The 24,270-nt window shown below is 34.8% G+C and overlaps 1 protein-coding gene across 1 annotated transcript; it reads left to right on the top strand.

Moving 5' to 3' along the window:
• Positions 1-519: 519 nt before the first annotated feature.
• Positions 520-21,266, top strand: LOC124366366 (succinate dehydrogenase [ubiquinone] iron-sulfur subunit, mitochondrial-like). Its single transcript, XM_046822869.1, has 6 exons — positions 520-650; positions 11,584-11,732; positions 15,635-15,778; positions 16,929-17,121; positions 19,706-19,930; positions 20,869-21,266. Exons 1-6 carry the CDS (start codon positions 591-593, stop codon positions 20,968-20,970), a joined length of 873 nt encoding a protein of 290 aa, XP_046678825.1. The 5' UTR covers positions 520-590; the 3' UTR covers positions 20,971-21,266.
• Positions 21,267-24,270: the final 3,004 nt, after the last annotated feature.

Here is a 24,270-nt window from a genome sequence, read left to right as displayed (position 1 = left end):
CTTCGTTATATTATATAATGTACAAAATAACACAAATGCGCACCCAGTGTTTCGAGCAATACTTCTGCCAATTTATTTGATAAAACGAGAACTATGAAAACATTTTATATTTTCCATAAGTGTTGTCACATACTGCTCACTAAATGTTCTCTAAGAACACTAAACTTGAAAACTAAGTAGTGTATTAATTTAACCTTTCGCGAACGCCCTATTAAGGGCCCGCGAATTCCTGGGGGTCGTCGAACTACCAGTTGGGAACCATTGCTGTATCCCATGGTCAAAGGCCTAAAGACAAGATATTAGGAACTTGTTTTAACAATTAATTGTATTTTAAACATTACTTTAGTATTTTTGTTAGATGACATTTTTCTAAATAGAAATTGGGTAGTTTTGAACTTTTAGCAATTTTAGCTTAATTAATTAATTTAAATATGTAACATGTATAAACGCGACTTGGTACGAATTAAATACATATATACTCGTACAACGTTTGATAGTTGAAATATGGTTACTCTTTGGTATTAATTATCTGAAGGTATTTCTCCTTGAGGCATTTGTCGTCTGAACAATCGGCTATTAAGTAGTAGAAAATGGCAACTCCTTCGATGGAGAAGTTGCTGCAAAGGGTTTGCCAGCTTTCCTTAGCTCAGGTAATTTTAACATTTACACTTAGCTAACTACAAATGAAATATAATCAGTATAATTCATTTAGATGATATTTGAGTTTTAAATTTTTCATTTTCTGGCTTTTCTCAATTACGTAATGGGTCACTGTTTTCCTCAAGGATAAGTTTATTGCCCTAGTTTTGAATATATTTTTATCTTTGAAATTTTATTTAATAGCGACATTTTAACCAGTTTTTCTCACTATTATAACACCTCCATCGCTATTTGCACATGCTGATAATATATGCTGTGTTACTGTGATACTTTATTCAATAAATATGTTTAGCCTAAAGTTTGATAACTATTGTTTTTAGGGATACTCCATAAATTGCCAAATGGGTTGCTATTAGAAATGGGCTAAATCAGTAGGAACCTGTAGCCATTACTTCTGATACCATTACTCAGCGATACTGAGTACAAATACTGGATACTTGAAATCAGTATTTCCGTACTGGTTACATTTTAAATACCAGATACTCTAAATTAGTATTTGTAACGTTTTAAATACTGGATACTTTAAATCAGTATTTCCATGCTTGTAACGCTTAAAATAATGGATACTTGAAATCTGTATCAAACACATAGTTTTATAAATGCTTTGATGTAATTAACAGTATTCAAAAGTACAGCAATTGTGTAAAAAATGTATAAACACAATTTATTATTGTTACTAAGTTTATACTATTTGATATGTAGGGTACGGTCCAATAAGCGGACCCGGTTTTTTATATCGAAGAATATAATCATCGATACCTAATATTCGCATATCGAATCATAGACTAGACTATCAATCGATATAAAAGTAATAACAATCATATGTTTAAATTAAAATGTGAATTTAATGATAACAAATAATAAATGAACATAACCAAAATCAGGGAAACTCATAACTTTAACTAAATGAAACAGAACGAAAACGTTTTTACTAAAGTTGTGTCCACCATTACCTTCTTTTTTTGCATCTGAAGACGACCATGTTAGCTCCTCTGACAGTTACATTTGTTACCTTTCCACAAATATCACATAATGGATTCTTAGGTACTAACCCAACATCCTGAAGCCATAAAAAACATATTTTATCGTCTTTTAAAGCAATTTCGTGAAGCTTCCTAAGATTGACGGCCATTTTAATACACAATGTTACGTGAAATTTAAAATATTACCTTAATTGTATTGTTTGAAAGTGTTTACAGCTGTTCATATAGATTATTTAAGTTGTTAAAAATAATTCATCAGTATCGATTGATTATATCGATGGTTATGATTAAGTAATATCGTTTGCCAATTTCGATATAAAAAACCGGGTCCGCTTATTGGACCCTACCCGATATGTAATTAATGAATTGTACGATAAATCAAACTTCTACTTCTTTGAATAGAGTCAATTGGGCTGTTACACTGTGTATTCTTTAAGGTTATGAACATAAAATTCTATTTTATAAGTAATTACATTTCTTTGGTGCATTTTTGGTATATTAACACAGTTTTGTATTACTTTGATTTGATTGTATTACTCAAATTACTTTAATTTGAATTAAAAGCATAAATATCTAATCATAGTTTACATAATTTAATGCTTTTAACTCAATGTACAGTATTATATAAACTATTTAGTTTTCTTTGAAAAAATATTACTCAATAATTAATTCAAGAATATCACACTTATACCGGGGTTGATGAGTGATTTAGACTTTGAGTTAGCAATATTTTGCAGTTGGAATATTATGATCACGGTATTTATTTTGTTTTTGTCAGCCTCAAATTAGGGTACTTTGGGATTATACCGACCACACCCAGACATGAATCGTTATTTCACATTTCGTTTCTACTGATTACTAGATTAGCGTAGAACAATATTTCGTCAATATAAAACAGGAATTGTCTTATCGCAAACCCCTCCCCATCCTCAGACAGAGGTCAAAGTCGAGCGTCTAGTAGATAACGTGATTGCAGTCTCGCCGCCCGTTCAGCTGGTGCATCGCTTTGTTGTACTTCCGTGTTTTACCTCTACATTTCTCCAAACACAAAAATTCAACAAAAACAATCATTTACCAAACTAAACTCTTTATTAAAAAAACACTAAAAACTTGTTTTTATTCTTGATCACATTCCGCCACCCAAAATGCGAGTGCCTCCGGCCATCAGCGCGGGCTTTGGCAGCACCTTCGGTGCTGCCCCGCGCTGATGTCGACGAAAGAAAAACATCCCTCGAGATAGTACCTATCAGTAAAATATCAAATTCTAGAGGGGCTAATCAGAAATATAAATTGAATTGTAATGGAAAGGCAATTATGTACCGTGCAAATCACGTGATGCCGCGCGGCCTGCCGTAATCAGGATTCTCGAGAAAGATAAGATAACAGCGACAACAATACCGATCACAATACCTGGAAATGCTTGTAAGTTTGTAATTGAAGAGTTGTTTTTTCGTTCTATCATGTTTGTTTCTATAAATTTCTATTTTTGTGTTCTTCATACTAGTGTGGTCGGTATAATCCCAAAGTACCCAAATTAGTATATCAGTATTCGGTATCAGTGAGGATATGAGTACTTCAAGACTAGTAATCAGTACGAGAAAATATCTGTATCTTGTAATCATATGGAGTACTAGATACAAATTATTCGTATTCAGTATTTTTAGTTCTCAGTAACCGTTACAGATACTGAAGAAAAGTAACCATTACAAAGTACTGATTACTGAAATACAGTCTCACCTCTAGTTGCTATTTACTCAGCCATGTTAGCTATAATGATCTGAAATCACTTTTATCAATTTCTTAAAATAGTATGTTTTCATACCCAGAAAGAATTTTTAGGTGATAGTGATCCATTGCACAATAACTGATATGTTTCAACTTTTAGGTTATATCTCGAATACACCCAACAATCTAGGGGACCAGTGGAATCTGGAGTTCTGGGTGGGAGGTAGAAGGGATAACAAAGTTGAAGAAACTGTTTTTGCAACAATTTCTACTTCTATGTTGACGTTTACTACTCTGCTCCTTTTTCTAGACATTTTTGCAACATTTTCTACCAATGCGCATCTTGTTATTAATTAGTTATTTTTAGCTACAGTAATATCTTTGCTGAAAACAATGGAATTTACCTTTGATGAGTGACTGATGATTGAACCAGTCATCAACAATTTTTGTAGAGGCGGTAAGGGGCACTCACGTGATCTGAGCTTGAATTTAAGTACTCGTTACGGATATTTTTCTTTTTTTGCCAACAGTGTGGGGTGGCGCCGGTGCCACGGAAGCCTGCAATGCTGCCCGGGGACATTTCAGTTCCTTTCTCACGTGATCTGAGCTCGAATTTAGCTTTTATCTCCCCACCCAGAAGCCAAAATTCCTCCCTGGTCCAATTGTTTGACTATTCGAGATAAAACCTAAGATTTCTAAACTAAAATTCAAACATACTATTGATGGTCAGGGGTGTTTCTGTTGTAATTTCTGTCATTATTTGGGCTTTCATCCCTTTTATATCTATTGTATGAGTATCCTATACATTTATTTTCTTATTTCAAGTTTAAATGTTGGGAAATAGTGTGAAGTGGCTAAAGTAAATAATTACCTCAGGAAAGTACCAATCGGAAATGCTTCTGGCCATCAGTGCGGGGCTTCAGGGAACCCCACACTTCTGGTGAAAAAAGAATAACAACCCTCGAGATAATACCCAAATTCAAGCTCAGATAACGTGAGCACTCATAAAGGTTATCTTAATTTTGTACTGCTACACCAACGTATTTATGATAACCTAATCGAAACCTACTTATATCGTGTAATATCAGATAGTAGATAGGTACAGAGCGGCCTCTGTCTCGCCAACATCACTTTTATTTGAGAGGCAGGAAACAAGAACCGATTGTCAAAATAACATGTAATTATCAAATGAAGTCTGCTCTTTCTAATAATATAGGGTTTTAGGTCCTCAGTAAGAAAAACTCTTCCAAAAATAGTGGTCTCTGGATAATACCGAAGTACCAGAAATTTATTAAAAAGTACAGAAAATTAATAGTAACAATTCAAATTTGAATCAACCCACTTAAAATGTACAAACTTTGGGGCGGGAAGGGAATTAAGTTCTTGGTGGAGGAATACTAAAAATTTGATGAAAACAAACTCACCTACCCTAACTAGCCTATCTGTACAAAGGCCGATCAGTCTATCCAAAGGGTGACAGGCCTGCCCAAGAGCATGGATTAGGCCTATAATCTATGATCCTGGGTGAGAGCTAACCTGACTCTAGAGCAGGGCTGCCCAACCTACGGCCCGCGGGCCGAATCCGGCCCGCGAGTCAGTTTTATGTGGCCCGCCTTGTTGCCAAAACAACCAAATTTGTTTACAAGCATTTGAAATATTAAATAAATACTAATTTTGAGAACCAAGCAGTCCAGCCGATTTCACGTAGAACGAGCCGTATTAATTTGGTGGAGTATGAGTTGCAGACAGATTTCACTGACTACGGTGGTGGCTGCCGGCTGGCGAATAGAGCGCGCGTAAAGCACGGCACAGCGCGCGGTGCGGCGACGTAACCCCTACCCAACTCAAGGTCCCCACTCGCCACGTAATTTATATGTCCTAGTATGCTAGTAGGATTAATTAAAATCAATGTATTCAATTTATTGGTGACTTTTTTATTGTTCCCTCAGAATTAGAGCAAACATCCAAAAGTCTGGGTTTATATTTATTTCTACAAAAAGAACCTAAAAACATAATATATTATAAACCTTTACCTAACAACTAATAAATAATAAGAAATTACAATAATCAGGAAACAAGGGCCAAATAACCTTAAAACTCATATTTTGCACAAGATTTCTGGAACAAACCCCGGGCAATACGTTTTGTTTGGGGTTCCAAATCCCCTGGGATGTTGGCCCGCCTGGCCATAAAGGCTTTACAATGTGGCCCTTGGGTAAAAAAGGTTGGGCACCCCTGCTCTAGAGGGTGTTCATCAATCCTCATATCCAAGAATTTAGTTTCTTTAATCTGCTCTATGCTATCTGTGCCTATAATTATGTATGGATGTACTGGCCAGCTATTTTACTTGTTAAGAAAGTAATAAAGTTGGTTTTTTGTTCATTTATAAAAAGATTGTTTGAGTCACAAAACTGTTAATTATTAGCCAATTCATAAGTACTTGTTCAATTTCTTGTTGTGTCTTTGCTGATCTTCTCAAGTTAGTATCATCAGCATACAAACATAAACTATCTGAGTGACTGGGGTACATCTTTAACAAAAGTAAGGGCCCAAGAATAGTTCCCTGGAGTAAACCATTGGAGTTAGTAGCAAGTCAGAAGTTGATATAATAATTTGTTTTTGTTAGACATATGTGTAACTTTTACAAATTGACTTCTCTCAGAAAGATAGGGCTCAAACTATTTATGTATAACTTTTCTTACTCCAATATCATATGATTTTTTGAGCAAAATATGATGATCGACACCACTAATGGACATGTTCATAAAAATCCCAACATTTTTCCCTCTATCAATAGGCTCTATTACCGGTTCCAAAAAGAAATTGCTGCAAACAAAAAAGACTTTCTTTGGCGAAATCCATGTCGCACGTTATCAAGTATACAATTTGTCCTAAATATTCATACACCTGTTTATACATTGCCATTTCATAAATTTTTGAAATGACTGGACATAACAAAACTCGCCTGTAATTTGTCATATCTTTTTCATTACACTTTTTGTACAGGGGTCTACTTTGGATATTTTAAGTTTCTTGGTTAATACGCCTGACACTAGTGATGAGTTAACCAAATCTTTACACAACTTTAGCTGCCTTTATAACTTTCATAGGAATCTTGTCTTATCCACTTCACAGCTTATCCACTTGAAAGCTTACTCATTTGGCGACGAATCAATGATCTCATGTTCATTCAAAGAATCAAGAATCTTTATTGCTAAATGACAAATACAAAAGATTAATATAGGTTACGTCAAAAAGTTAAGTTTAAAATTGTAGTTAAACTACTCTTAAGTTATATTAAATTTATGAAAATAATCTACCTTTTAAAAACAACATTGTACAAGAATGGTCCTTGTCAAGACTGGAAACTACTACAGTCTAAATTTTTAATGTTAACATGTAGGCAGTTATACATTTCTATGGCTGTACAAGATATGTTGGTCAATGTACGTGTTAGATACTCTATCCCCAACCTCAATTAGGTTTACAGTGGAAAACTTTCTCAGTAGCACTATCTCGAGGGATTTTTTACTTTTTTTACCAGAAATGCGGGGCCACTGAAGCTCCCTCTGATGGCCAGGGCATTTCCGATCGTTACTTTCCCAATCACAAATCACATTCCAAATCGTCCAACATCTCCAAAAGATCACACTGGTCTAACAGTGGTGCCACCTCTCACTTCTGGCGTAAATAGAAAACATCCCTCAAGACAGTACATAAATTCAAGCTCAGATCACATGGGTACTCATTAACTTTTTATATTTATGATACGAGCATATTTACCTACTTATACAGGGTTTCCCACAAGTAAACTCCGATAAACTTCTCAGGTCGTTTCCTCTCATCACAATGATGAAATAAGGTCATTTAAACATATGTTCGGAAACGCTTTGTTATTGAGCTACAGCTAGCGAAAGATTTTGCCCGATATTCTAGGAAAGGACGGAAATAAAGCGAAACTGATGTTTTTTTTTGTGTAAAGATAGTTGTTAAATTTATTTGATTTGATGTCAAATGAACTGAAAAATTGAATAAAATACGTCCCAGACCTGCAAGACCACCTATTTCTGAATTTGATTCTGAAGACAATAATGAAAAAAAGGCTAATAATAAACAAACACAAAGGTTAAAAAAAATGTTTAATTAAATCTATACGTTCGAAAAATAAGACAGAAAATGCAATATCTGTTTATTAAATGAAGGCTCTTCGTAAAAACATTTAATTATGTTTTTTTCAGTCAAGTAAATAGTTACAACAAATTTACAGTATAAAACATTGTAAGTTGAGAAACAAGATTTTTTAAATACAGCGTCAATTGAAATGCTTTATAAAAATCAAGTTGGCAATATTGCTGTAACGATACCTAAATACAAGTTATTATTTTATAGCTGCCCAACGAGTCAGCTGTTGCAGTAACTCGTCTATCATCTTTGGTTCATGCAGTGTATTATTGTATTATTTGTACTTTATTCGTGTTTTTAATGACAAGATGCCATTTACATTTTAAAATCAAGAGTACGCAGATATTGTTTTCATCTATGGTTTTGGCAATGGAAGTAGTCGTGCAGCTAAACATAAATATGAAAGACGATTATCGAACAGAAGAACACCTACTCATGTAAAATTTGCATTGGTTTTCAATAACTTTCTAACAAATGGATCTTTTCCAACCGTTAAATGTTCGAGAGAACATCCTGTACGCAAACAAGATAATATTGACATGATACAGTGCAGTCCTCAACTTAGCACTCGCTGACTTTCAAATGGATTAAACATATCTCGTAGTACAGTCTGGAGAACATTGAAAGATAACTTTCATCCATATCACTTACAAAGAGTTCAAAATCTTCATCCATGTGACAATGCATTAAGGTTACAATTTTGTCAATGGGTGTTAGAAAATCTAAATAGTGTAAGTTGTCTTTTATTCATTGACAAATCGATGTTTACAAGATATGGAATTCTAAATTTGAGAAATAGTCATTGGTGGTCAGCAGAAAATCCAAAAACATGTTATAGAGTCGAACTTTCAAGTTTGATTTTCGGTAAATGTATGGTGTGGTATAATTGGGGACCAGTTAATTGGCTCATTTGTTTTTGAAAACCGCATAATTGGTCTTTTGTACAAGACTTTTTAAATTGCAGTTCTACTTAAAGATGTGCCACTTGAAAGAAGACATCAAATTATATTTCAACATGATGGTGCACCGGCACATTATTTACAAAATGTTAGAGAGCACTTGCAGATAAGTTTTCCAGGCAGATGGATTGGTCGATGTGGACCAATCAATTGGCCTCCTGGGTTCCCTGATTTAAATCCCATGAAAAACTGAATCATCATACCTTTGGGATCATTTAAAGCAACTTGTATACCCAGATAATTCCAAAGAAGAATTATTGAACTGAATTTTAAATGCTTGCGAACTACGTAAGAACGACCGAGATGCTATCAGAAACATTACACTTGGTTTCATTAAACACACTAGATTGTGTATAAATGATCATGGAAACAATAATTTTGAACACCATTTATAAGGTATGGAAATTGGAATAAACGACTGTCAAAGATCAGCAATTAAAATGTTTTGTTTGTACAAAGTATGTTCATTTAATAAAACAATATTGCATCTTATTTTTCAAGTGTGTAGATTTAATTCAACATTATTTTTTTAAACTTTGTGTTTGTTTATTATTAACCTATTTTACATTATATGATTGGAGCTGGAGTAAATATAGTCAGCATGTTGTAGCGAAAATCACAACCTGAATGTTTTAAAATTAATTAATTTTGCCCATATACATTCTCACATATCTTATAGTATTGGGTTATTTGGGGCATAATCTAAGGGAAATCTAGGTAATAATCTCAAAGGTCCAAAAACCATTTAGAGCTATCTTAATGTACGAGATTCAGTAAACAACTTTTTTTTTTAAGTAGCAATATCCTACTAGTTTGATTACTATTACCCCAGGTAAGATAGCATAAGTGATAATGCTTTGAAAGAATGCAAAAATAAGCAGATCTTACTTATTTATTTAGTACATCATTTTTCTTAAACTTCTTTTTAAATATTAGAAACCCAAAAACTTATTTAATCTCTGAAGCTAAAATATATTACAAATGGTTTTACTTTCTTTTACATATTACAAGAACCCATGTGCCCTAAACCAAATTGGTATCGTCGACAGTGTTGTATATGTCAAATGTTGGAAAGTTTGAAAATCAGAACTACTATTGAAATAAGTTGTCGATTACTAGCTTTCTTTATACTAGAAAGACCTATTTTTTGTGTTTTCTCATATTTTATACTAATTTTGACATCCTGTTGTCATGGAACTTCTTCCCACGTAATGCCTCCTTCAGGGGACTAGACAAATGAAAATCACAAAATGCTAAATTGGGGCTGTAATGAGAATGAGACAGTACCTCCCAGCTAATTATTTTGGTTGTTTTATGGGTTAGATGAGCAATGTGAGGATGTTAAAAGCACTTTTAGTGTCAAATTAAATAAAAAAGTATGCCAAAAGCATTTTGGTTCTGTCCAATGTCGTATAGATTAATGAAAGTTGTACAATACAAACTTTGCAATACTCTAATATTGTGGGATAAGGTTGACCATAAAGGACACAGGTTCAAAATATTTGTTCTAAATAAGATTTGTATTTTGAATGCTCGAGCTTTTTTAATACTGATTTTCAACATAAGTTATGATATATACAGCATACAAAATCTTATATGACAAATAAAAATTCTATCTTCCAAGTTTTCAAATACTTACCTCATCAAAACACTGCTAACACAGTTATTACCTTGAGTTATTTTAGGCCTTGCAGTGAAGAGTTCTATGAGAAACAGAGCTGTGTACAAACTCATCAATAACAACATGATGTAACATGGAACAAACACTAAGACTGTTTAAATGTTATAATCTATTAAACTCAGGTTAAAGTTAAAGTAGTGGGTGAAATATATTGTAAAGAATTAGAACAATCCTTATGTGGATTTTGAACCACTGGGATTTTGGTATTTGCTAAACTGGTATGTTGCTGGAATACAGTTTTTATTGCTAAATTGCAGTACATCTCTTGACCTATAAGGTGGTCTGTATTAAGGTTCTTTGCCATTGCAGGGCTCAATCTGTATGTATAGTAACAGGAAATTCAATTCCTATACACCACTGGATCAAACCATTCTTTAGTCTGACCAGACTTCATGTATGTACAGTACCAATTCTGGTGTCAAAATCAATCAAATCATTTATCACTTCTGATTGATGGTGTAATTTAGTGACAAGTACATATCTCAACAATTAAACTTAAAATACGGTTATTGATAGAATACCTTACACATCACAAGAAAAACGTTGTTATAAATGTTCCGGTCTTTTTATAAGTTTTATTGTTTTTTTTGGTACTTTGGGATTATACCGACCACACCAGTATGAAGAACACAAAAATAGAAATTTATAGAAACAAACATGATAGAACGAAAAAACAACTCTTCAATTACAAAATTACAAACTTACAAGCATTTCCAGGTATTGTGATCGGTATTGTTGTCGCTGTTATCTTATCTTTCTCGAGAATCCTGATTACGGCAGGCCGCGCGCGGCATCACGTGATTTGCACGGTACATCATTGCCTTTCCATTACAATTCAATTTATATTTCTGATTAGCCCCTCTAGAATTTGATATTTTACTGATAGGTACTATCTCGAGGGATGTTTTTCTTTCGTCGACATCAGCGCGGGCTTCGGCAGCACCTTCGGTGCTGCCGAAGCCCGCGCTGATGGCCGGAGGCACTCGCATTTTGGGTGGCGGAATGTGATCAAGAATAAAAACAAGTTTTGAGTGTTTTTTTAATAAAAAGTTTAGTTTGGTAAATGTTTGTTTTTGTTGAATTTTTGTGTTTGGAGAAATGTAGAGGTAAAACACGGAAGTACAACAAAGCGATGCACCAGCTGAACGGGCGGCGAGACTCTGCAATCACGTTATCTACTAGACGCTCGACTTTGACCTCTGTCTGAGGATGGGGAGGTGTTTGCGATAAGACAATTCCTGTTTTATATTGACGAAATATTGTTCTACGCTAATCTAGTAATCAGTAGAAACGAAATGTGAAATAACGATTCATGTCTGGGTGTGGTCGGTATAATCCCAAAGTACCGTTTTTTTTTCGAATTAAAGTATTGAGTGTAAGTGGTGTGTTGAAGGCTAAGCGAGTGCATGTGAGCGCAGTTGCGCCTGCAGCTGCCGTTGAGGCTAAGCCAGTCCGTAACAAGACCTTTGCGATCTACAGATGGAACCCGGACCAGCCAGACTCCAAGCCTACAATGCAGGAATATGTTGTAGACCTCAACGCGTAAGTTAACAGTTACCGGTTCTGAATGTTATTACAAAAGCTTATAACAAATTGTTTAGTGCTGGATGAGAAAGTAGCAGTGTAGTCTTTGTGCAGTAATATAGTGAAGTTCTCAATGTGTTTATCTGAATTAAGTTTAGCTGAAATCATTGACTGGTAGGTCTCATAGTGTGCTTATAGGGTGCGCAAAAGGCCCTTGAAGCTTAAGTGGATAGCAATATAAGGCTGCCCCATAGAAGAAGAACTGTACCATTGGGAAAGTTGTTTGGCCATTGTGTTCTGTAAAACTAGATATTGAAATAACTCATATCTTTGGACACTCTTGTCAACTATGATGTACACGCTTTATGCGTTTTGTATTGTTTTTGAGAAAACCATTTTGCAGTCTATGGTGCAGAATTAAGTGTACATTTATATTGTCTTTTGGAGTGGACAATTCGATAGTGATGCGCGATTGCGAGAGGTTAATACAATCGAAATGTTCCTTCTCGAGAGGTTCTGCTTAACGATTGTTTCGATTGCTTAGCGAGAGGTCTTTACAATCGAAAGGTTTCTCTCGATTGTAGCATTCGTTAAGCCAATTTGTTATTGTTTACTTTTCACGAGCCTGTCTCAACCTGTTTTTCATACTTCCGTTCCATATTATATTGGTTTGCACCACTCTCCCTCCATTAATTCCAGTAGTTTACTTTATAGTGTCTAGTCAAAATGTAAATTATAATTCTTCAAGCATTAAGATTGAGTATATTATCTTAAATTATAATAAATAGCTTTTCTTGGTTATTATTTTAAAATATTAAATGTTTTTATTTTTTACTATGTTATTTTTTGAATGTTTTACTGTTCATACGTCATTATTGTAACATGAATAGGCGTTTAATGTAGTATAATGTTAAATGTAGCTGCTAATATAGTAATTCGTTAAAACAACTCGGAAGTCAAGTCAGTAAAAAAAGTAACTAAATTAATTTATATTTCAGTTAAATCCTTCTGTCGATCGGCAAACATATCTCACTTAGAATTTTGATTGCCTAGTAAAAGAATACAATAGATCGTACACGTAAACGAAACAATCGCTAGAAACCTCTCGTCAAGCGTTTATGGTGTATCGCAAAAACAAAGTTATGGATCATGGAATCAAACATTTCGTTTTCAACATTTCGTCAAACACTTCAATTGCCCGGTACGAGAAGAGATGTCGTGTCGCAATGGAACAATCGCTAGGAACATCTCGGTAAGAACCTCTCGTTAAGGGAATCACAATCGAAATGTCTCGAGAGGTCCAAACAATCGAAACGTTTCGATTGTAACATCTCGTAATCGCGCATCACTACAATTCAATATCCATTATGCAGAGCAATATTAGGCATAAAATACAAAATTACTGGAGAATCAGCTGAAAAATGTGTTGGGATAATGGAACATTTATCTGCAAATGATGGGGACGGTTTTCTGCAAAGTTCAAAACCTACATATTGTAAATTTTATGCTTGATCATTATGATATTTTTGATCATGTAAATGGGTTTGGTCATTCAACAAGTAGTTATTGGTTCAAAGTATTATTTTTTAAAGTTTTGTAATAAGCTTTTAAAGCAAATGTCAAGAGTCCGGGAGAAAAGCTCAGATTATCAAATTTCGATTGAACAATTTCAAATTTGAATTATCCACATTCCAATCTAAATACTTTAAAAGATCATATTTCTATATAATTTGCTGTATTTTTAAGGCCCTGATTTAAAGATTCTCCTAAATAATACCAAATTTGAATGCTTAAAATTACTAAAAAGTAAACAAAAATCTTTCAACATTTGTGTTTTTAGGAAATGTATCTTTTTATATTTAAAAACTATTGTAATTAAAAATTCTAAACAATAACAAAATATTAACCCGACTGACAGTATTTTTAATCTGCAGTGTAATGAAATATTGTGCTCATGAAGGCTTATTTATAAGTATATTTCTTGACGTGAAATATAATTACTATCTATATAAATATATACTGTACTGACATAACCTTTTCAAGAAAACCAGGAAAATAACAGAAAAACCATGTTATTAGATATTTTATTGAAATACATGATACAAAAATGCTATGTACAATACTCAGTACAAGTTTACATTAAAACTAAAATCAACGTGGTTAATAGTTTGACGTGGAGTTTGGCTTCACAAGGCTTCTACGATTTAGTTGCCACTTGCCGTGACATCATATCCCTGCCTAGTACCATCAGCTGTTGTATCAGTTTGAACACTATAAATAGACAAATGAACATCACATTAAGCCATAAGACAGTGTTCCTGTATTTTTGTGCAGAGTGAAGAAAATTGTTGTCCGCTGTAAAATTTTCAACCATTGTGTTTTTAAACATGATTTAACCTCGTACGGATAGAGTATCTCTTGACTAAATACCCGTATCATGCCAGTTTCTTATCAACATTCGAATCCCAGACTGATTGCTCTTATCATCTCGAGTGTTGTAATCATCTGCCCATTAAACTCTAATAACACTCTGACGGTGTTGTTTATGAGGAATTTTTAATCAAGTTTGTTTTTTCATTCATTTTATCTGATTGTAAAAGTGCATTGCGTAATGAAACCTAATCTGCACTTCTTAATCTTTCTTGAAGTATTTAACAAGTGGTATAGTTGATTTTAAAAAAATGGCCAGATGGAATAATAACAGACAATTAACTATCATCAGTAGTAAGTATTTATTATTTAAAAATTAAAAAATCTAAAATACGCTATCTGCTATTACACTTTTGACAACATTTTTGCAGGCCAACTTCACACTAACGAACCGTCACAGAATTCATTATAATCTCTACTTTACGTTACTTTAGGTTTATTTACAGAGAATTAACATTAGTTTAGAACATTGACCCATTTAAATATGACTAGAAACTTTTGCGAAATAGATGTATGACGCCATTCTTACTGGCCAAAATTTTTAAAGTAAAACATTGATTGATTAAGCAGCAGTTAATGACAAAATTTGTAATAACTACAAATTTTTAAAGAAGCAGATTTTGCAAAGGGATTACTACATATTTATATTGATTAATAGCAATTATTTAATTATTTTTTATTGAAACTTCATCAATTTGTAGTATGGTTTAATTTATTTAAATTGTTTTGTATTTTAACTGTACGACTATTTGCTAAAGTAATTAACTTTTTTTAACTGAAATAAATTACTATGTACAGTGTTTTATAATCCAAATGATAAAAATTCTTTTGGAATGAGAACTATGGTGGGAAGGATTGTGTCAATGTGAATGTTGAGTTTGCTTCATTTCACCTTCCTCTTAGTGCAACGTCTTAGATCTCATTAATTGTCCACCTGATAACACAATGAGGATACCCAGATTACACTATATTTTGTAGTCTAGATATCTCTGATGTCAAAACAATTCATTTTGAGCCCTTTCGTTGGTGACTTTTTTTGAATCTCTTCAGACGAACATGACATTCCAGGAGTCGGCGTCATGGACATACTTAGTGCTCCAAGTCCATAACAATGTCAGATCTCAACTAAGAGGAAAGTAAACTGGAGCAAAGTCAACATTCACAAAACTACAATGCTGTTAAAACAATTGTAAATCGGTTTAAACATCTGTTTAAAACTATTGAATTGTTACAGTTGAACTGGTAGGGAAGCAAGACTCATATAGAAGGAATACTGGAACAGTTACTGTAGGTTGTGGAGTGGAAATGAGTTGATCAGATTTTAGTCAGCAAGTTTTGGATAGTCTTGCTGTCATTGTAATCATTCATGTTTAAAAAAGCTAAAAGTAATTACAAGAATAAGTATTTGAAGAGTAATGGTTGATTTAGTGGTAAATATTTGAGTTCAGTTTTATGTATGTACAAAATTTTCCACATGTGATGATGTCCAGATGTGGTCCGATGGTGCTGGACGCTCTCATCAAGATCAAGAATGAGATGGACCCAACCCTCACCTTCCGCAGATCCTGCAGGGAGGGCATCTGTGGATCATGCGCCATGAACATCGGTGGAGTCAACACTCTGGCCTGTATCAGGTGGGGACTTCCACTTGTAATATTTAAAACTCTTGATTTTAGGTTCTCAAACTCAAACCAATTATTTTTTAGGTTTAGTTAACCAATTCTTACATTACCAACATTTTACTTTAACTTGGATTTGTTACTCAATGAGCTTGTAAACAGAAAGTTAAAAATGTATTTAATTTTCTCATCACACATACAATATCATATCAAAATGTAATAATAATATTGTTTATTGTGAAAAGACAATATAAACATTGTATCACAATCGTCCTAAATCCAACCTGACAATTCTCGCTGACAATGACCCGCTCAAACATACATGACCTCATTCTAACTTCTCTGTTACAGTTTACAAGTCCAGAAATATGATTTTGTGAATTCTTGTGCTCTTAATTGTCCCAGCGATTCATCATAAACTCGTTAACAGAGTAAAATGCCTTTGTCACCAAAATGGTTTTCAACTGAGCTTTTAATTTTTTTTTTCATTTTGTTGTTTAATACCTTCATTGAGACTGTTGATTAGTCTAACACCAACCTGAGAAGGCAGATTTCTGAAAGCATTTGTTCTGTGCTGTTGGATTCGAATGTTGTTCCTGCCTCTAGCCTCATGATGGTGAACATCCCCGCCGAGAACCAAAGCGCACTTTGATCTGGAGTAAAGGATTATTTTGAGAATATAGAGACAGGGCAAAGTCAGTAACCCCAACCCTCTAAAAGCATCTATGCACGACTCTCTGGCTCTCAAACCCAAAATCACTCTCACAGCTCTTTTTTGGAGTCTGAAGACCCATTCTAACTGTGATCTCTATGAATTTTTTTATGTAACCTTGTGCTATAATTTATTATTTCAATGTTGTATTTAGAATATTGGTTAAATGATGGCGGTTTGGATGTTGTGATCAACAAGATTTAGTTTGTATAAGCATTTCTTTTTGTATTTGTCAGGCCTGATGAGAGTTTTTTAAAAACTAACAATTAACTTTATTAATATTTATAGTTTTCAGGCTGAAAAGTAATGGAGTAATTATATTACATACGATTAGTGAAAGGACTGAAAAAGTAACAGGATAAACTTAGCCGATCAATTAATTAATAGTAGATTGTCAAAGATTGGTTGTATTGTTTTACATCTCAGGACATGTAATGTCTTGTTTGTTTTCAGCAAAATTGACACATCGTCAGACAAGCCAGCCAAGATCTACCCTCTGCCACACATGTATGTCATCAAGGACCTGGTTCCCGACATGAACAACTTCTACAATCAGTACCGCAGCATCCAGCCGTGGCTGCAGAGGAAGAATGAGGGCAAGGGCGAGCAGCAGTACCTGCAGAGCGTGGACGACCGCAAAAAATTGGTTAGTTCATAAATGTGTCTGAAGTATTTTTTCATGTGTGCAGAGGTACAATGTAAACATATCTTCTGTGAGTAAAATGAAAACATATGAATTTTGTGTTTACTTGGTGTGGTAAATAAATATATTGCTTGAGAATGTCCTTCAGAGAAATTCACGAATGTTTTGTTAGAGGGTTACTTTTCGTATTTTTTTTGTTCACTTTCATCCAAAATTAATAAGACAGAGTCCATTTTGTCTTTATAACAGACATTGCCTCTTTAAGTAGTCCCAGTTCATATGTAGCAGGACATATTATCAGTTCCTTAATGTTGTATAGGAGGTCTGTTCGAAAAGTAATCCGACCTGCGTTTATATCTTCATGTCAGTGCGCCCAAGTGACCTCTGTGGGGTATGAGCGTTGCTATTAGTCCCTCATGAACTACCTGAATGGCGTAGTTCTGAAGTTTCTGGCTTCACCTTGGGTCGCACACAGCGTGTGTTATTTTGATCTCACACATTTTTTCTGTTCGCTGCATTTGTGTATTGTTGAAAGTTACAGAAAGAACTGATCAGCGATTAGTTCAAATCAAATTTTGATTCAACCTCGGCACGAGTTGTATGGAAACGATTGAGACGATACAGAAGGCCTTTAGCAATGAAAATACAGGCACAACACAGATAAAAGAATGTTACAGGCGGTTTAAAAATGACCGCACATCTGTTGACAGTGACCCTCGTTCTGCCCAACCTTCACTGACAACAACACCGGAAAACATCGAGCGTATGCAACTTGTGATTGAAGGTGATCATCAATTAACTGTTCATGAACTAGAAAATGATCTTGGAATACCAAAAATGGAATGGCTTGCGTGTGTGAGGGATTTATTTCAATATTATTCACGATCAAGCAAAAAAAACCTTTGCTGTGAAATCACTCTAGACAACTTGAAAATGGTTAGTAATAAAAATGTCCTTAAGAAGATGATTACTGGTGATGAGGTATGGGTTTATGGTTACGATCCTGAAACTAAAGAACAATCTTCACAATGGAAGAGACAAGAAGAGCCACGATCGAAAAAAGCACAACAAAGTCAGAACCACAATAAGTCAATGCTGATTATTTTTTGGATTTTCAGGGAGTTGTGTACTACAAATTTACTCCAAAAAGTCATACGGTCAACAAAGAATATTATGTTGCACTCTTGAAAAGATTGCGTGATGCCATGAAAAGAAAACAACCGCTTGTCTGAACTAGCGGTGACAGACTTCTTCACCATGGTAAATTCATCAAATCTTGTGTAGCAGTTATTGGTCAAACACAAGATTGCACAGTTTCGTCACCCTCCGTACAGTCCGAACATAGTAGTTCAAAAAATTGAAAAAGTCGCTCAAATGAAAGCAGTTCAAGTATATCGAGAGGATTTAACCCTCTCCCGCTCGCAAGGCATGAATCGGCACGGCCACCACATAGCCACTGCAGCTTAAACGGCACAGATCGGCACGCACTGCTTTACTCACTAGAGCCGATAAGTGCTGCTCTCGAGTAGCAATATTTTGTACTACTACGGGTTGTTTGCTATCAGGAGACCATTTACTTTACTTTTACAGTAGATTTATTCCATTATTTTGCTATTTATATTAGTTGTGCGGAAACAATGGCGGGTTGTTGTCGTACACTTCGTGACAGTGAAATCGATCTCGTTATTAGTAGAGATTGGGACGATTCAAGTGAGTGTAGTGATGTACCAGAGCCTTGTGAAGTGGTTGGTGGCATTGAGAATGTAGTTCGGAGTGATAACACGATCACAGTGGCAGTCACAGTGACGGCGAGCCAGACAATGACCTTCACCAAGTAACTGCGCAACAACCCGAGCCTCCGGCGCCCAGCTGTCCGTGTGCCCCCTCCCTGGTCTCGTACAATCAACTTCATTGAACCAATATATAGTAAAATAATTAATATATATAATTATAGTTAATTACAATGACAGAACGTGTGTAAGTTGAGGTGCCGCGTATTTTGACCGAGTGCGACCGGCAGAGCGAATTAATTGAGGTTAGAAGCACCGTGAGTGCCTGGAAACAATGCGAGCGGGAGAGGGTTAAAGTAGTGCAACACATGAGCTGAAGGCCATTCCACTACGTTCGAGGACTGCTTTAAGATGTGGAAGCACCGCTGGGAGCTACTTCGAAGTATGCCACTAATGGCAAGATATGAATGCAGGTCGGTTACCTTTCAGACAAATCTTGTATGTAACATCACAACACAGAGAGAAAATCAATTCGAAGGACAACAGTTAACTAACAAATTTTGTGGCATGATATTCCTCTTTTACATTGTATGTAAAGTGACCCGCATTTGTTGAGTAAGGAACCAAAACTGGATCGTCAATACAAAAATTTTTACTCGACTTTTAAAATAGGCCTATTCAAAATTCTAGGCTTAATACTAGTTTTCGGAAAACATTGAACTGTGAATATGACAATACCTTTGTTAGAATTTTTGATGTCACAGCATGTAATTGCCTTAAGACAATAAAGATATTTGATTTGATTATGAAACAAATTGACCTCAGAATCAAGTGATCATGGATGTTCATTGTTGCAGGATGGTCTGTACGAGTGTATCCTGTGTGCGTGCTGCTCTACCTCCTGCCCCTCCTACTGGTGGAACGGGGACAAGTACCTCGGCCCTGCAGTGCTGATGCAGGCCTACCGCTGGATCATTGACTCCCGAGATGAGGCCACCGAGCAGAGACTGGGCAAGCTGAAGGACCCCTTCTCCGTTTACCGGTGCCACACCATCATGAACTGCACACGTACCTGTCCCAAGGTGCGATACCATACTTTTCCAACACTTGGTTTGATTCATTTTTCCGTTCTTAAGTTGAGAAATTGGAATTTACTGAAATGTAAGGAATATCTGCTTGAAAAATAGTACTGTTTTAATACACTAAAGGTTTTTATTTGTCGTAATTATCTGAAACGAGTTATTTCCCCAGCTTCGCACACTTTTTGTAAGCTTTGACCATGTATGAGCACTTCTGGTTCAAGTGAAATATATTTCCAACGTTGATGTACAGTTTGCTTGTTGCTATGATCAAGAATTCTATAAGCTAAACTCAAAATTCTACCGAAATCAAGAGTTAACAGTTAACCTTGCATGATTTTTTTTTCCTGAGGGAAAAAGGTGGTTTGTCCCTGTGCTTAGTCCTAAAAAGGACCTTTGTGCCTCCCTTACTTAAATTTGTGTTCTCAAAAATCTGAGGTTTTTACAGAAGCCTATCAGATTTGAGGGCTCCTGTTCTCTGATGTCCTTAGGGCTGAGGAAATATGCTCCCAGGAATCTTTTCCGAATTTTTGAAATGGCAGGACAATTTAACCAAATATGCTCTGCTGATTCCTCCTCTTCTCTGCGAGTCTACATTCGTCAGTCTGACTAAGGCCCACCCTCATAAGATGTTTCCTTAGAGGGCCATGTCCTGTTTAATATCCCTAATATCAGTCTTATATCCTCCTTACTCTGATCTAGGAGAGATGCTCATCCTTTAGCATAAGGAGAGATGGACATTTTAGATTGTCTTAATCCTGAGGCTCTATTCCAATTAATGTTTCTTATCCTCTTTACCCGATATTTTACAAGGCTTTGCTGTTGGAGAAAGCTATCCCACAACCTGGCTCAGACCCCACCATTATGAACTGCACTACCTTTTTGGCGAGGATGTCTGCTCATTTCCATGATCTTAGTCTCATCAAAATGTATGATTGCAGGGCCTGAACCCTGGCAAGGCGATAGCTGAGATCAAGAAGCTACTATCTGGTATTGCCAAGAAGGATGCTCCTGGGCTCAACACGGCAGCGCTACAGCAGTAAACAATTAGATGCTCATAGTCCAATATAGGTTATGTTATTTATTACAGTAATTGTAACAGGAGGTGGAATCTTGGCATCTACAGTCATTGTCACAAGTGCAACAAAAATTAGAGTACAACATTTGACTTTTTTGTCATAACAGCTGGCCAGTGTATACATTTAACTGTAATTTTTTACTATGTATTGTTTTTCTAATTTTTTTTAGTACAGATCAGTTTAAGCTTTCTTCATCATTTGTTTCTAGAGTGTTTAAGTACTATTCTTACATGCCAGAATAAACCGTTTTTTCTTCTCTCTTTCTTCTAATCATTTTTCTTCATTCCTTTAATTTAAGGTTAATCAAAGAGGTTGCTGTGAATATTGTTAAGAAATAAATTATTTTTGGTGACCGAAAGTGGTTGTTTTTTATTGCTCAGTACCATATCTGTCCACTGCCGATCTATCAGCTACACCACATCATGATGATGAGTGTAGTTGGAGACTAATCTAGTTGATGTCATTAGTAGGACATCGTAAAAGCAGATAAATGTTTGGACCTTGACGATATCCCTCTGAGATGCCTAAGGAGGCCAGCTCTGAACCAGCCTCTCCAGTCAAAGCAGGCAGGAGGTGGCACACCCTTGTTGAGGCTAGCAAGAACCTCTGAGGTTAGGGAACAAACCCCACCAACTCCAACAGTCATCTTCCACAGTAGACTAGACCTATCGAATTGCCCATGAACCCCAGAATCTCGACATTTACGGTTAGTTATTTGCCGCTCCTGGACATCCATAAGTTTGGCCAGATTTAAGTGACACATTGGTTTTTGCTGTGCCCAGTGGTAGGTTCAACTGGAAGGTATAAACCAGCCAGAAGTGACCCATGCTGGTTAACTTGGAGGGTTAACCCTTCATTGTTAATGCACTTTCTAAAATGCATGCCTGTTTTGCAGGCTATCTTATAAAACTTATTAATAATAACAAATATATCAAATGTTTTCTATTAATAACTGTTTCATACTGTGTAGTTATAAAATAAAGAAAACTTTTTCTTACTTCAGAAAAAAATTAAATTGTGACAAAATAATAGCTTGCAAAGACGTATTTACATGTTTTTGAAGTAATACATACTATATCTAAAATTTATAATTTCCAAATTGTACAAAATTTTGTCTTGACAATAGAAATATACAATGTTTACATTGGTTTTTTTATTTTTTTTTTTTTTACAGCTGGTGCAAATAATGTTCAGTACAGACCAAAATAAATCCAAAGATTACTAAACACAAAAATCCCTCTCTGGCTTTTGAATGGTGTAGATTATAATGCTATTTGACCGTTTGCTATTAGGCCGATACAATGGATTTACAACATGAATGTTTATCATCAAACATGTTGACGATTGCACTTAGTAATAATCTAAGTCATCAAGTATATTGATAATGGTCTGTTGGAGGGTTAAGCCTTTGAACCACAGGTGACAATGATTTACAAGGTGAATAAAAAGTCAAGACTAACTCTATTTTGTTCTACGTTGGGTAGTGGTGCAATGTGGAAAGAAAGTTTCATTTGGTGATTTTGAAAACTTTGTGTGCAACTAGAAAATTTTATATGTAAACCCTTCTCAAGTGACCCCTTCTTTTGAAGAGCATGAAAAAATAAAGAATGGTGAAAACCAGAGATTGCAATCTCTTTCTCATCAAAAATAATAACCTGAGATACCAATAATTTTTAATAACTATTTTTAATTTTTTAATTTTTTGGAATGATTTGCCAAGTAAAATCAAATCATTCAAACCAAAGTCCTCCTACTAATTATTGGCTGTGAGAGAAGCGTAGAGTTAGCTCCTCTCTCACGTTTTGTAAAGTCTGAAGTGGTATTTGGTTGCAGGCCTCAATAATCTTGTTTTTTACATTCGAGATGACCCAAATTTACTCTATAGAATCATGACCGGTAACGAATCATGGGCTTATGGTTATGATGTAGAAACCAGAGCTCAATCATCCCAATGGAAGCTGCCGCACGAACCAAGACCGAAAAAAGTGCCCCAAGTTCAATTAAATGTGAAAGTTTCTCTAACAGTTTTTTTTTTTTTTTTCGATTGCAGGGGTGTGGTGTATCATGAGTCTTGCCACAATGTAGAACTGTCAATAAGGAATATTATCTGTAAGTTAATTATCTCTAAACTAAATTTAGAGGAACAAAGATTGGATGCCCTACAATTTTTTTTTTGTTTTTCGTTTACTAATGTAACAATATATTTTTTATCTAAGAACATATGAAGCAGAGAGGAGTGCAGCAAATTTCTATTTTTGGTCTTGGAAGGGTCTTCCTTCATCTCTTTAACTAATCTGAGACAGCTGGTTGTGTAATCATCGGCAAGCTAAAAGAAGTGCTGTTAAGAGTTGGGGGCGTGAATAGGACCGAATGCAGAGAAAAGCAATTTATTAAAATTCACTTTATTCATTAAAATGATAACACTGCTTATTATTAATAAAAATATATGGAACCATTTTATTTCATTTAAATGCTGTATCCTAAATTAAGATTAATGTCTAATCATTCATTTTAGTTTAAATGAAGTTACACATTTAGGGTCAGTTAACACAGCTTGTTGGATTATGACTATTAAATTGAAAAGTCATAAATGTATTATAATTATTTCATTAAGTTAATTAATGAACACCTATATATTTGATTAAGCATTATGTGGTAGGTATTTCACTTGTGAAGTGTATCCTACCGATCTCTACGAATGAGGATGGATGAATGGTAGTTTCTTTGTACATTTGAATTTGATATTATGAATAAACATCTAAATTTTAACGTGACAGTGGTCACGTTTCATAGTATAAAGTGTACTGAAAATAAAGTTAATTGATTGATCTTTTTTTAAGTAGTAATTTTAGTTAATCCTGAAACATACGGATATTTCCGTACCATCAAAATTAAGGTACAGTGTATGGAAATACCCATATTGTCATATTTTATTTAAAAAGTTCTCTTAATATCGTCTTTTTAGCACCTTGAAATTTATATAATTATTAAATTAAATACCTACCTATTTTTAGAATCTTAAATACAGCATAAACATCTCAATACTTATACATAATACATTTATTAAAATAGATATAGTCTATATAAATAACCGTTTCACTAATAATGTCTTAACCACGTATTATCACATATTATAGAATTACATTTTATACTTTATACAAAAGGAGGTGAATCTTATATCAAGTTACTTATAGCTGTTACTGACACAGGTATGTTTTATGTAAACCAAATACTTTTCATAATACATGCTAACTTTTTCAGTTG

The sequence above is a fragment of the Homalodisca vitripennis genome, chromosome 7, assembly GCF_021130785.1.
Source record: "Homalodisca vitripennis isolate AUS2020 chromosome 7, UT_GWSS_2.1, whole genome shotgun sequence".
NCBI classification, from domain to species: Eukaryota; Metazoa; Arthropoda; class Insecta; order Hemiptera; family Cicadellidae; genus Homalodisca; species Homalodisca vitripennis.
Note: the sequence above shows the minus strand (reverse complement) of the source record. Positions and strands in the feature narration are given on the sequence as shown.

Coding starts and splice junctions, on each gene's coding strand:
- LOC124366366 (XM_046822869.1), top strand. CDS start 591: ATGGCAACTCCTTCGATGGAGAAGTTGCTGCAAAGGGTTTGCCAGCTT. Junction 15,779..16,928: donor AACACTCTGGCCTGTATCAG/GTGGGGACTTCC, acceptor GTTTGTTTTCAG/CAAAATTGACACATCGTCAG. Junction 19,931..20,868: donor GCACACGTACCTGTCCCAAG/GTGCGATACCAT, acceptor GTATGATTGCAG/GGCCTGAACCCTGGCAAGGC.